The sequence below is a fragment of the Vicugna pacos genome, chromosome 16 (assembly GCF_048564905.1).
Source record: "Vicugna pacos chromosome 16, VicPac4, whole genome shotgun sequence".
NCBI lineage: Eukaryota > Metazoa > Chordata > Mammalia > Artiodactyla > Camelidae > Vicugna > Vicugna pacos.
Window position 1 is genome coordinate 59,807,521 of NC_133002.1, and position 15,115 is coordinate 59,822,635.

The 15,115-nt window shown below is 46.3% G+C and overlaps 1 protein-coding gene across 2 annotated transcripts in view; it reads left to right on the forward strand.

The window, feature by feature from the left end:
• Positions 1–15,115, forward strand: part of TNRC6C (trinucleotide repeat containing adaptor 6C) — a 110,640-nt gene that overhangs the window by 40,561 nt on the left and 54,964 nt on the right. For both annotated transcript variants that reach the window (XM_072939685.1, XM_072939684.1), the window contains exon 3: positions 181–202. In XM_072939685.1, the coding sequence (XP_072795786.1) occupies positions 181–202 (22 nt within the window). The remainder of the gene's footprint in view (positions 1–180; positions 203–15,115) is intronic.

Genomic DNA, 15,115 nt, shown 5'->3' on the forward strand with positions numbered 1-15,115 from the left:
TGGCACATAATTAATAGCATGTAGACAATTGTGCATATTACCCAATAATTGATTTTAATATATTAACTGGGTAAAAACTTACTTTTAAAGTTTCTAACGTTAAAATCTGCTTATAAGCTTTCATAAATGTGTACATTCTACACATTATTATTCCTAAAGCATTTCTGATTTTTTTTTCAGGCTGCTGATCAAAAAACCAAAGGTAAGTTTATTTTGTTTGTGGGGGTACATTTTATTGCAGTACCCAAGTTTATGATAAAGATAACTTTTTTTTAATTGGTAGTTAAAAACATAGAATCTAACCCTGCCTTTGAATCTACTTTTTATTCACTGTGAAATTCTTCACTCATCACTGGTTTTCCATCTGCATCTTGGCATTTGCTTAATCTAAAATGCCTAAAGAATGTTCAATTAGCTTTCTAAACGATGCTTTATAATTTTCCTTTGGTATGATTTTCACCAAACGAAGATTAATCTGATAAAGTTGATCCAGTTTGAATAAGAACAACCAAAGGGTAATGAATTTTTTTTAAAGCTTCCAATTTCTCTTTGCCGACTATTAATAATAAAAAGAGGTATACTCTTTCTGTATTCCCTCTTTGCTTGTTGATGTGCAAAAGGTTTCTTTTTCATTCTCCAAGTCTGGAATTGGCTCATGACTGTCCCAGTGGGTGCCGGTGCGAGCGCGTGTGGTTCTCACGGTAACGTGGGCGTCTCTGATGCGCGGAGAGGTGAGCAGCAGGGAAGCCGCCTCGAGCCCTGGGCTCCGTCCCTGACGTGCGCGGGCGTCCCGTCTCGTGGTGACGGGGCGCGCCCTCGAGACTCGCACACACCGGCTGTGCGTAACTTGGGGCGAGTTAACTGCACTTCTTGAAGCCTCAGGTATCTCGTATTTAAAATGAGATAAGTAAGTAAATAAATAAATAAATAAATACGTCTTTAAAATGAGAAAGATAATGAGCGAATGGTTCCCACCTCCTAAGGCTGCCGTGGAGACTGTGGAGACGGGGCAGGAGCAGGGCCCAGTGCCCACTCGAGGTGGGCCTTGACGGCGACTCTGCGTTTGTATTCCGTTGGTCTGTCTCTCGTCACCGAGGCCGCAGACACGCGCACCGCAGGCTTGTGAGAGCGCTGGCCCCGGCGGCCCCACTGCGCGTGGCCTGCTCTTGTGTGGCGCTTGCAGTTTTCAAAGCAGAGTTTGTATGATCTCACTTGAACTTCGCGATTAAGCAGGGCAGGTGCTAGTTGACAGTGAAGAAAAGTGAGGCTGACAGTGGGAGGCAAGTGGCTTGCTCTTGGCCCAGCGTTAGTGTCAGGACGGGACTCAAGGGAGCCCGGGCTTCTGACCCCAGTGCAGCAGGCCTCGGGCTCCCACACCGGAGCCACAAAAGAGACAGGTTTCATGTCAGTGAGGATAGAACGGCACCATAGTTTTCAAAAAGGACCTTTTTTCTCACGCCCTCAGTGACAGTGTGAACTTATGTCACACTTGTCAGAAGGGCCCAAAGGGCTGTGGAACATGGCTGTTTTGAATTTATGATCTTGAATAAGAAATAATGGGTTCTTTTAATTGTCATTTAAAAGTGCAGTATTATTGCTCTGAATCATCCATTTCCCTTTTTTTTTTTTTAACATTTTGAGGAGTTTTTACAACCTGATTCAACACCAGCTGTGTTCTGTGGTCATGGTCACTGTCTTCTGTCAAAACAGTAACAGATTGCGTCTGACTGCACAGTGACTGTGAGCGGCATGCCCGCCTTCCTGCACAGAGCTGCTGCTTTCTGTCCCTGTTCTGATGAGTATTTACATTGCTGACTCCAGACCACTGGGTTTTTATCTTCTCTAAAATACTGCTCCTTTGGATACAATTTGTCAGTAACTGTGCTAACTATAACTAGCCTTAGAATAGAACATGATAATGATTATTAATGTCCATCTAAACAAAAAAAATGCTTTTTGGATTGTAAATAACCCAGCGGTGCTGCTGGGCAGTTCATTCACAAATATGAGCGGCACCAGGGTCTGAATTCTTCTCAGACTCTCCGTCATTACTGGTTCCCATCAAAACTGACTCCCTGTAAGGTGGTGGTTCTGAACTTCTGACTGGACATGTGTGTTAAATAAATAACACAGACTGGGCCTGCCTGAGCGTTGAGAGGTGTGGTGGGAGCGGTATTAGTGCTCACACGGAGCCCAGGCCTGGCCTTTCTTGTGCTTCCCCTGCTCCAGCCTCTGTAGCCAGGAGGGCAGGTGCACACTTGCCCATCCCTGTGCGCACGGGCAGTGGTCCTGAAACCAGCACCCTCGTTGGCAAATACTTTCAGACAGACCCTGCATGATTGTTATTTCTGGTTGCTGATGGCATTGTCTGCAGTGTACACACGAGTAAACTGAAGCTATGAAAGTTTGCCAAATCCCCCCAGGACTGCATGGCTAGTGAACAGCAGGGCTGATGTGCCCGGAACCGTCCTGAACTCAAAGCAGCCAGGAAAGGCACGCAACAGACATTTATCAAGCATTTACAGGGTCTCAGTACCTACCAGGCTTCAGAAGTCTGGTAACTTAGACAAGGTGATGGAGCTGGTGAGTGACAGACTCCAGAGCCAAACGTCCCTGGCCCGATCTGCCCACCCACTTCGAAATCAGGAGACGCTGAGAACCCTGCTCTCACCACAAGGCAGCGCCCGGAGGTCTCAGGCCTGAGTTGTTAGAACACAGGAAAGAGTTGAGTGACTTGAGTGAGTCCAGGAGTTGAATACTCTTATAAGGGAGGCTGCCGTTATAAATTGGATTATATAATATGCTTAATCAATTAACAGAGTAGAAAGACATTCGAATTGATTTTATTTTGATTATTAGCTCAAACTAGAGCAGATCTAGCGTTACGTTTGACTTAGTTTTCCCAATTACTGAAACTTAACCTCTTTAAATTTGGGTTTATTTTAAACATTTTCAGAAAACTCTTTATATCATACACGTATGTATACCTTTCTGCTTTCTTCTAAAGAATAACCAGCCTAGTCCATTCTTGATAGATCAGTCTTCATTATAGCATTAATTATGCTTAAATTTTTTAAATCTGGCTATAACCGTTGAACTTGAACTATAAGTCTTCATTTAAAAGACTAATGGAGAACTGAATCTCACTAGGAATTCTCTGATTAGCTTAATCTAATACATAGCATGCATCTCCCCCGCTCCAGTCTGAAAACTAGGTGTCTAGAAATTCTGCTTTGCAAAATTATGAATAAAATTAAATTTGGTCCCTGTTTTTTCAAATTCTGTCTTGCAGTGTCTTTGTTGAGTTCATTTTCTTTCTATTTTAAGCTTCAGGCGAGCAAGTGAGTTGATCTGAAACCCTGAGCCCCCCAGCACCTGCCCTGCTGTCAGATGGGGTCCTCACTGAGTCCAGCTCGGGGACTTTTCTCCACGTAGTGGACTCACCCTTGCTTTCCACCAGTTTCTGCCTTGTCTGTCCCCCGCGTGTGCACATCCTGCGGTGGGGTTGGTGTCCTATGCTCCTCAGGAATCCGACGTGTGCACATGCCCAGAACCCTTTCCTTTCAGTGCTCTCTAGTCTCGAGTGGTGGTAGTTTCAGCCATCTTTTCCTTCTTTTTCCTCCTGTGATGAAAAATGCAAGTAATATGTTGTCATTGTCTAAAAAGAAGTTAAAGTTCACTTGAAATCCCTCCATCATGAGATATCCACCAGTTAACAGTCTGTTGACCGTCCCTGAAAGCATATGGATACATAAATACGGGTTTTATATGGACTCTCCACCACTTCCCCTTATTAAACACTTCCGCATCCCTGCCCCGCAAGGAAATGCACTAAGCAACTTGGAAACCTCTCTGTCAGCCTATTTAGAAACAAAATAGTCCTTTGTAAATGCTGCTAAACATTGTCTTTGCAGTGGTAACCACTGAAAGAGCCATCTGAACTCAATGCCTTAGTGACGCCCAAGATGCTTTCATGGAGGGGAGAGTGGGACTCAGATGTAATCGTCTTTCGAAGTACCAGTGACGTGTGCGTCGTGTCCCTGCTGTGGGGTGACTAGTGTCTGAGTGCTGGGCGCGTCATACTGGGTTTTGCTTTGGTAATCAGTCATCTCTGTTCTTTATTTGAGGGACTGCCTTAATTGGGGCAGAGAAAAGAAGAGCTTCTGTATGTGATGACTTTGAGCCTGAGTTTTCCGTAGTCTTCTGCGTGTTTTCATGGACTTAGAGGGTTTTTTTTTTTTAGATTAACTATAGAAATACCCATAAATGTGAAGTAAATTTTAATTCCATAGTTGTAGCCAGATTTTCTCAAGTTCATAAAATAGAAAGGTAAGTTTTCATACAAAAAGCTCAAAGGTAATTATATCACATATGAGATATATCTTATATCTTGATGCCCGAATATGGCTTAAACACAGTGAGATTAATGATTCATTGTTCTGAGTCATAAACTTAAAAATTCATACATTTTAATTAGTTTCCTAATCTTGCTTGAAAGGACTGTAATTTAAGTTTTGCAGTCAGATATTCAGTTTCTGCATGCATTCAGTTTGTAATTCTTAGCTTTAAGAAAAACCTTTATGTGCTTTTGTTAATGTAAATCAGTTAAAACCATACTGTTTTAGTAGCCTTTTGTTGTTATAAGAGTTTGAGGGGGTCACAAATTACATGCACTGTGCTGACCTGCTGTTAAGGCTCATCCTAAACATACATCTATAAAGCTTTTCCTCAACATGAGTGAAAAGCAGTGAGAACTGAGGTTTAAAGCATACCTTCCCAATTTCATAGTCGGATAGAGATAAAAACAGACCCCGCATTTCTGCACTTCCCCCGTTAGACGGTGCGTCTCTTGGGCTGAGCAGCTAATTGCCCTTTGTTTAGTCTTTCGGGGTCTCAGCACAGCGGCCAGCAGTTAGTGTTTGTAAAACCGCAGGCCTGTGTTTCCCTGAGTCACACTGTGTGATGCAGTTGGCCAGAGTCCTTGAATTTACATGTGCTCACCTTCATACCGTGTCACCAAAACAAATACTATTTTGAGTATATGAGTTACTCTTAAAGCCAGTAGCTAAAAGTCTAGTCAGCCTGCTGAGCACAATATATTTTATAAACTACGGCATTTTATTTGCATGTCTACAAAATTAACAAAATCTTAGCGCTTGAAGGATCCTTAGAGATTACGCATTTCCTAAGTTAGATGGGAAATGAAATTCAAAGAGGTTAGGTGATTGTTACAAGTTTTGACATCTAGAAGTGGCACAGCTAGAACTAGACCCTCATCTTCTGGTTGTCAGTTACATCATTTTTCCGCTATCATATGGAGGGGCTGGAGACGTAGATACTGTGTATGTATCATCGGTACCGTATGACTGTTCATTTTAAGAAGTAACTTAGGAACTTTTCAGATAAGGCTGAAAGAGATTTCTAAGAGACTTACTATATGAGGGATCTTTATAGGATGGTATCTTATAGGATCTTAAATCTTAGCTGTGTCTTTCTTTGGCCAGTTTGCTCTATGCTTAAAGGAGTTATCCAATTATACTATTAAAACTCTACAGGAAAGAAAGTATAATAAATACGTGAATATTTTTTTCATGGTAACAATGGAAAGTGTATTAAGATACAGTATTTGTCCCCTAGATACGTAGGCAATTTAAAAGGATAAAAGTTTCTTGGGAAAAGAAACCTAAGGAAATGTATATATATCTTTTTTCTTGATGAAATAGGAGAAGAGAGGAGGTAAGCTGGTGAGGAGGGGAGTGTCATGTGGCTGCGGCATCACAGGCCCCTTGAACCGCATCTCCTGGTGGCCCTTCTGATGGGCCTCGGACAAAAAGCAAGTCTGTGTCTCAGTGGAGCCGAACTTCACTAAGACGTTAAACATCAGGGCAGTTTCCAAGGTCAGAGAAAGCAATAGCTCATGGCTCTAAAGGAAGCTGCAAGTCTGCTTTCTGAGAAATAATTTGCTTACCCAGATTGCTTTTTTTTGCTTTTTTTTTAACAGCTTTATTGAGTTATAGTTGACATATGGTAGGCTGCATATAGTCAAAGAGAACTATTTAATAAGTTTCGGCGTGTGCACACCTGAGAAACCATCCCCACACTCAAGACAGCAGCCATCACCCCTAAAAGTACCCCTGTGCCCCTCCCCAGCCCCACTCTCCTCCCCCTCCTCCCCTCAGCAGTCTCTTGGCAAACACTGACTGCTTTCTGTCACTCCAGGTTTTGTAGACAATTATGTAAATGGAGTCACACAGCGTGCACCCCTGGCCGCGTTCACTCACAGAGTAACACTTATGAGATTCATCCCTGTTGTGTGTGTATCTTTCCTTTTTCCTGCCGAGTAGTATTCCACTGTTTGGAACCATCACAATTTGTTTAGCCATTCATCTGTTCATGGACATTTGAGTTGTTTTCAGTTTTTAGCTATGGTAAATAAAGCTTCTGTGGACATTCATATACAAGTCTCTGTATGGTTATGTATGCCGTCGTGTTTCTTTGGTAAACATGTGGGAGTAGAATGGCTGGATCTTCTGATAGATGTATATTGAACTTTTCCACAGTGACTGTACCATTTCATAGTTCTCCCACATCCTCGCCAACGCTTGGAAAGTCAGTCTTCATCATTTCAGCCATTCTGATAGGTGTGGTATCTCTTTGTGGTTCTGCCTGGCACTTCCCTAACAGCCAGTGACGTTGCACATCGCTGTCATGCGCTTTTCTGTCATCTCTGTGTCTTCCTTGGTGAGTGCCTACTCAGGTATTTTGCCACTTTTTATAGAGTTATTTGCTTTCTTACTCCAGATTGGTTTCTAGCATTAAATTGGCCTCTAGAGTTGAGCAGGAAGCCTCATCACTGCAGCTGAGTTCTGCACGCCTCAGTCCTTCCCCCGTCTTCCTGTGTGTGCAGTTGTTTGTATGACAGGGATATCAGCAAATGTGCACTTTCAGTTGTGATCACGTTTCATCTGGCTTTTAACGTACCTACTAAAGACTGCATTGATAAGTGAGCAAAGTATTAGTCACATCTTATTGTCTAGAGTTGTCAAGTTCACTAATTAATTTAATGAACAGTTTATAAATATCTATCAGACAGCTGACATAAGTTCTCTGTTCTCAAGAGATACATTAATAGGAAGAATTAGCCTTATAAGCAAATGGATGCAGTGAGGTGTTCTGGGGGTTGTGATTTATTTATCCCTTACCTTCCGCCTGTAAGGATTTAAGTTACATTCGTTTGATCATCTTTTGTCCAATATTCATATTTCCATAAAGAAGGTAACCTGGTTTTTAAAACTAAGTGAGAGAACTGGGGGAGGGACAGCAGTGATGAGGCGCGGCACGGGCGCGCGGAGCTGCGCCCCTCCAGGTGGCCCTGAGTTAGCTGTGGAGACGAGGACAGGGCGGGATGCCTACCCTGTCCCCCAGCCCATCCCGCAGGCCGGGAGAACGGCGCACTCGTCACAGCCTGGCCTACCAACAAAGGAGGTGAAGCTAGAGAGGTGGGAGGCAGGGGCCTCGCTCATTGTCAGTCCCTGAATACCATCCTGAGGATTTCGATTGGGTCTTTTAGACCAGAGAGAGCTGTTGGGGAGCTCTAAGTGGGAGAGTGACGTCATGAGACTTGTATTTTAGAAAGGTCGCTGAAGGGCCAGACTGAAGATGGAGGAAAAGGCTGGAGGGAGGGCTGGAGCAGCGGGTGCAGTTGGACCACTGCCTGCAGACGCTAAGCGGAGCAGCGGGGGGCGGAGGAAAGGGTCACGTCGGTGGAACAGGCAGAGCTCGGGGACTGGCTGGGCTGCGGACCGTTTGAGCCAGCGGATGTGTACTGAACACCTGCTGTTGCCGGGCTCTGTGCTCCTCAAGTCCCACTCTTCCGGAGTCCTGTGGGGAATGGACGAAGGCATCGGGCACAGTTACCAAGCGCTGTGATGGAGAGGAGCCTCGATTGACAAGAGCACAGAACAGAGGAGCCCGGACTAGGCTAGGGTTAGGGAAGGCATCTGAGTGGTGCCTCGGTTGGGATCTGAAGGATGAAGAGAACGCAGCCCGGTAGGGGGAGAGCAGAGGGGGCTCAGGGCCCCCCACCCACAGGGAGCAGCGTGCGTAGAGGCTGGCAGAGGTGTGGCACTTTCCAGGACCTAAACACACACATAGCGGCAGAGCCAGCGTGGTCAGCACGGGAGAGAGCGCAGTTGGGGGAGTACAGCGGGGGATGGGGACCAAGGCCTGACGGATGTGGAACGTCCTTTTCCTGCGAGCAGTAATGAGGCTTTTCAAAATAAACTGGCAATACGGGCAGTTTTCCTCCTGGTCCGGCCCTCTGACTCGGAGTTGGCTGGCTCACTTGGGCACCCTCTTCTGGCAGTTGTAGGATTCTGCACTTTGGGGGAAAGTGCAGATTATTTCTATCCCACAATTTATTGGTTTAGTAAAACATGCACACAGCCCTACTGCTGCACGTCCTGGGAGAGCGTGTGTGAGACGTAGACCCACTTAAACCTCTGTGTGTCATGAGATTTCAGATTTGCTGTTTGTTTCCAAAGCTTGTTCAGGAGAGAGAGGTCAGGATGGAGGTGAGGGACTGAGAAGCGGCTTGCTTGCTGGGCTCTCTCCACCTGCAGGTCTGTGCGCTGCGGTGCCTCGCTGGGGAGTGTTCGAGTTGACCGCACCTGCTGAGAAGGCTGTAGAAGAGCCAGCATGTGTTCATGCTGCACTGGCTACCTGGCTTTAACATGGGCTGTTATTTTCTGTTTTGATCTTCTAAAGCAGCTGGCCGGTGTTTAAGAGAACCTAGAAATATTTGCCAGTATGATAAATAATACATTTTATTAGAGTAGAAGAATCCAAGGACCAAAACAAGGTAACCTTTTAATGAAGTGATTCTTATTGTTAGTAGTCATTATTAAAATAATTTTACTTTAACATTCATATTATCCAGCCTATTGAGTAGAATTTAATTTAATGCCCTTCAGAGAGGTGGCTGTAATACATTAGAATAGAAAATATCTCTAAACAGCATTTCTCATTAGCAGCAGACACTAAGTTAACGTAGTTAGTAGCAATGAGTTTGGGCTCGTTTTGAGTTGGGCTCTAAAAGTTGCCATGGTGACAGATCAGCCAGAAGCCATCAGCAGAACAAACAGAAGGCCACCACTGTGCACCCCACAGGGACTGCCAATAAACACAGCAGATGGACTCTCGATCCTCATCTCTGTCTCCTGCTCACATCTCGTTGTAAGGGAACTTCTGGCTGCAGTGTTTGTTGTAGTATAGGCTGCAGAAGTAATTGTAAGATGAAAGTATTCCTTGGAGTCACCGATTATTATAGCACAGAGGAAAACTTCTCTTTCATAGTCATGTTTGCAAACAGCCAACATACTTATTTCAGTAAATTTAAATTTTTAAGAAACTCTGAAGCTTTGAGTATATATTCTGAAATGGCTAGGACTAATGCAAGATTTTTTTTAATGCAGGATTTTAAAATTTTTTTTCCTTTTTGTCACTGTGTGATGTCTGTGCATAAGAGAAATTCTGTGCTTTATCATACAAAATCTATTTCCCAAGTTCTACGGTACCATCAGTTATCAACATACAGACATTGATTGATTAACGACTCACTGATGGGAGTTGGCGGGTGAATGAGGAAACTATTAAATTTATGCACCAATTGTCAGATGCATCGCGATTTCAGAAATAAGACAGTGAAATATGTGAATTAAAGTGTCCCTCTAGGTTAGCACTTACCTATAAAAAGTTACTTTTAAAATAGGCCACTCTAACCCACTGCATGCCTCTTGTCAGTGTGCTTGAGGCTAGTGGAGGCAGCCTGTGAGACTCTAAGAGCAGGTGTATGGAGGTAAGTCCCATTACAGTAGATGCCATCAGAAGGAAACAGTTGTTAAATGTCTCACTCACACCATATGCTGCAGTGCTGTCTAGGTGAAGGAAAGGTTTAAATGCACTATGTGCTTTAAAAATAAAATGAAACCTATGCTCTTCACCAGAACTGATTGAAGGGTGTGGAAACAAAGCACTCTAGCTATTTTCAGCAGAAATGAGTTTAAGTACAGGCAGTTGGGTGCTTATGAAATCATGGGGGGCGGGGGCGTGCCCCAGGCTGGGAGGCAGAAGTGACTCCCCACAGGGTCCTCCAGAAGAGCTGCTCCCCGGTGAAGAATCGGGAGGCCCCACTGGCACTGCTGACTTCAGGAGCCCAGTGTCACCGCTGCAGCCCAGCCATTGGAAAGCTGCCACCAACACTGTCTCACCACCAGCAAGACAGTGACTGGGACCCAGGATGCCATGTGGAAACTCCCACCGTCTCCAGGGCTGTGCTTACACTCAGAGCTGGTACAGTGGGCAGAGGGCGCCTGGGTCCCTCTGCGTGCCAGGTCACTCACGCACACGCCTCTCATGGGGGCCTGAGTCAGGCCTCCTTGCAGCTGTGAACAGACCCTGCCAGTCCTGCTGCTGGTGCACCTGTCGGGAAGGAGGCACCTTTTGCTTGCTGCTCTGAAGTGCTCTTAAAATGCTGGGATGAAGTCAAAACTACAGTGAGATACCACCTCGCACCAGTCAGAATGCCCATCATTAAAAAGTCCAGAAACAATAAATGCTGGTGAGGGTGTGGAGAAAAGCGAGCCCTCCTACGCTGCTGGTGGGAATGTAGTTTGGTGCAGCCATTATGGAAAACAGTATGGAGATTCCAAAAAAGACTAAAAATAGACTTACCTTATGATCCAGCAATCCCACTCCTGGGCATACATCCAGAGGGAACCTTAATTCAAAAAGACACATGCCCCAGTGTTCATAGCAGCACTATTTACAATAACTAAGACATGGAAACAACCCGAATGTCCATTGACAGATGACTGGATAAAGAAGTTATGGTGTATATATATACAATGGAATACTACTCAGCTGTAAAGAATAATAAAATAATGCCATTTGCAGCTACATGGATGGACCCGGAGATTGTCATTCTAAGTGAAGTAAGCCAGAAAGAAAGAAAAATACCCATATGATATCACTTACATGTGGAATCTTAAAAAAAAAAAAAAGACAAGGGAACTTACTTACAAAACAGAAACAGACTCACGTAGAAAACAAATTTATGGTTACCGGGGGGAAAGAGGGTGGGAAGGGATAAACTGGGAGTTTGAGATTCGAAGATACTAATATATATAAACTAGATAAACAGCAAGTTCATACCGTACAGCACGGGGAACTATACTCAATATCTTGTAACTTATGGCGAAAAAATATGAAAACAAATGTATGTATGTTCATGTACGGCAGGCAGTGTGCTGTGCACCGGAAGTTGACACAACACTGTAAACTGACCAGACTTCAACGAACAAGATACACATGTGTATGTAAAATGCTGGGATGGCTGTTCATTACGGCATTTGTATAGTTTGTCAACAGCGCTTTTCAGGCAGGGGAAACATGAGACCCAGATTGAGGAGGGAGGCTTGGGCCAGACCAGAGGCCCAGTCCTCTGACCCTGAGTGCGGCTGCCATGCTCCCGCCTCAGCCGTTGCCTCCCCTGACCTCTCTGAGCCCGGCCTCCCTTCTTCCCTTCTTCCCGTCGTTATCCGCAGTTCACCATTTGATTGACTTGGGTTTTGTTTTTAATCAGCACGAGTGGTTTCCGTTGCTTCTGTGAGGGAAAGGGTTATTCTAACTGACATTTTCCTGCTTGACCAAGCTTCACTCAGGCTCCTGGACCTTGTCCTGTGCCCGCCTCTGCACTTCCCTGTAAAATCCGGTTCTGCTGAGTCAGTTTAAGCGGAACCTCCCCCCATGATATCCGATCAGCTTCTCTGTCCTCCACGGTCCCCCGGTGATGTCTGAGCCCCCTGGCCTGCCTTCAGCAAGAATCCTGTTAGGTCAGTGCAGCCAGAACCCCCTCCCCATTACCCCCGATGTTTCCTCTTGGCGTTTGCTGTCCACTGACACCTGCCCCCCACCCCTACTCCTTAGCTGTGAGTTCCCACTTGCCCACACTGTATTCAGAGTTGAGCCCAGACTCTCTTCCCCACTGGGAAGTAAAACCCCACTGCGGTGGTTGCACAGTGATGGCCGTGGATCAAGTCTGCCTTATCTTCCACAGGTGTCATTGAATGTTTTCTTTAACATAATGTAAACACTCACAGTGCACTTACTGTGCACCAGACACTGTTCTAAATGGCTCTTAACATATATTAACGTTCACTTTTCAAAGAACCCTCCCAGTGAGATATCGTTGCCCTCACTTCATCCTCCGCTTGCCTGCCTTTTACAGATGGCACCACTGAGGGACAGCCAGCCAGTGAGTGGCGGAGCTCGCAGCCACTACGCTGCATCTCAAGAGAAAAAGCACGTGGGATTAATAAACCCCAAAGTGTGCATGGCCGTGATTTCCTGGGAGAAGGTGGGGTACACAGCCAGGGAGGGGCAGATAGGGGCCTTTGGTAGAGTTGGCAGCCTTTTCTTTCTTAAGCTGGAGACTGGGTACATGGGGATTTGCTGACCTTTTTGTACATCTTAAATATTTCCAAATAAAAAATTTTCTAAAAGAACGTCTTGGTGGTATGATTTGGAAACACGTCAATGCACTGGGCGCCCCATGCTCCCCTGCTCTGTTAAGTTTCTAACGAGCAACGTAAGGTGGATGGTAGCAGGAACGAATCCTAGGTGGGTCCCCGCACAGTCCAGAACGGATGCTGCTGCTCTGGACCACGGCCCCCGTGGTTCTCCTACCACGGGGGTGATGTCGGACAGGACCCCTGGCCCTGGAGCCTGCCCAGACAGGCTCTTGATCAAGGCCACCTGCTTGTTGAGTTTAAACTGCCAGTGATGGTCGCAGCAGTTCGACTCTCCAAGAGTTGGTGATAGCAGGAGCCCGTCCCCAGAGAGCTTCTGCCCAACACTGGAGGCTCCAGGCTTCTCCATGTGTTGTGGCCAAGACAACACCATGGAGTGACCCTCCACCAGGCTGCCCCTGGGGACTCTTCCAGCTGTTGGCCAAGTGATGGAATCCAAACCCTAATAAAGTCTACGCCTGCCTCTCCGGCCGTATGTCCCGCCGCTCTCCCCTCAGGCACTGGGCTCCAGCCACACCAGCACGGAAGCTCTTTCCCACTTCAGGACCTTCACATGTCCTGCCCCAGCCAGTGGGAGTGAGCTCACAGACGTGGCCCACGCGTACGAGCGGGCACACGCCTGCGCGCTTCGCCTGGTGAGGTTTCCCACACTCTGCCTAAGTGTCACTTCCTCGGGGTGCTTTCTCCCAGCCCCTAACCTAAGGGACTTACTTTCATGTTCTTGCAGCAACTGGTAACTGTACGTTTGTGGAATCCCTTTTAAGACAATATCTGTCTCCCACTGGACTGTGAACTACAAGGGTGAGAACCGTATCTGTTTTCCTCCACGCACAGTGTCCAGCACAAACAGGCCTTCACTGAGTATTTCCTAAGTAAGTTGGTAAATGAGGAGACTGACACACGGCGGGGGGAGGGGGGTGAAAGTCATAGGCAGATAACATTAAAAAAGGTGAGCTCTTGTTTACCTGCCCAGCTCTCCTCATTTTTCACAGCACTTAACACCTCCTGGTGCTTGTTTACCTTATGCGTTGTGTTCATTGTCTTTCTCCCCTCCGCTGACTCCAGGCAGGAGTGGAATGTCCCCAGCTCCTGGAGCAGTGACTGGGCTGTAGAGGGGCTCCGGCGCATAAATCAGGGAGTGGCATCGATCTCCGGCACCTGGGGTCTTGGTCATAGACGGAGAGAAGGGGCTGGGCGGTACCAGGATTCAGAAGCATGTAGGGAAAGTTTGAAACAGTTACAATAAGGGAGTTTGGGCAGAGCACATTAGAGGAATTCTCATTAGCAATAGGGGCTTAAAATAGCATACGTAGGAACTAGACTTCGTCACTTTCAGAGCCTGCAGTTTCAGCCTGGACACCAGAGTGGTGGCGGGGGTGCTACAGGACGATGGACGCAGAGTGAAAAGGGATCCAGATGGCAGGACTGGGGCTCGGGTGGCAGGAGGGAGAGCGAGGTGGTGCAGGCTGGGTCACCAGGGGAAACTCCTCCTCTCCTGGTCCCCTCGATGCAAGGTGTAGAGCAAAAGTTTGAAAAAGAGCTCCTTCTGGATGAAGTCCTCCAGAGCCCTAAGGGGCCCATCTGAGCTCCTGCCCAAACTGTAGCCTGTTGTTTTGGAAGAGCGATGGTAGGATTTTATAAACTATTTGGACCCTCTTGTGACAGTGCCCTCTGGAAATTTTAACTGAAAGCAGAAAATTACTTCTTGGAAAGGAAATTGTGGGAAAGACTTGCTTTCTTATACAAGGATCTGACGTCTGTCTTTTCACCAGCAGATGGCGCCCTTACTTAAAATAAAAAAGTAAAAGCTTACTAGGCAAAGGAGAGGATCTGCAATGTCTTGCTGGAAGTTCTTTTATTAGCCATGTAGTTATTCTCTGGTTTCTACTCCTTTTTTCCCTAAATAAAACATGATTTGTTGACCATCCACAGATCAAGTTAAATTCCCATTGCCCTACTGTGTTCTACTGTGTGAAAACAGATGTGTAAGGTAGGCTGGTCTGCGAGCCTGTGCTGTCAAGGTGTGGCCTTAGGTCCGGTCTGTTTGAGAAGAGGAATGCCAGGCTTTCTTTGATGCCCTGCTCTAGTTCTTTGAGAGATTTGGACCTAAAGAGAGTGTATGGCTCATCAGGTACTGCCCGTCAGATGCATCTATATTGTAATAATAGACTCAGGTTCCATTTATTGGTTGAGGTTATGTTAGTTGTCTGCTCGTTGCCAGGATCTGAAAGATTCTGGCTTATGCCTGAGGTTTATCACTATCTCATAGAAGAGGCCAGAGGTGCAGCTTGGCAGGGTCAGGATTCTTGGTTCCCTCCGTGTCATGCTCTGCTAAGTGAGGCTTCTCTTCCTTTTCCTCCAGATCCAGGGTGCCCCCCAGGCCACCAGCCAGAGTGGCAGTCGTTCAGGCCGCTGGGAATAGGGTCGAGAGTGCGCACGCGGGGAACTGGGGAGTGAGTGCTGTGCCCGCCCTGTGCCCCGGGCCCCTGGCCCCGCCTGTTAGTTTGCAGGTATCCAGTGATGCTTTT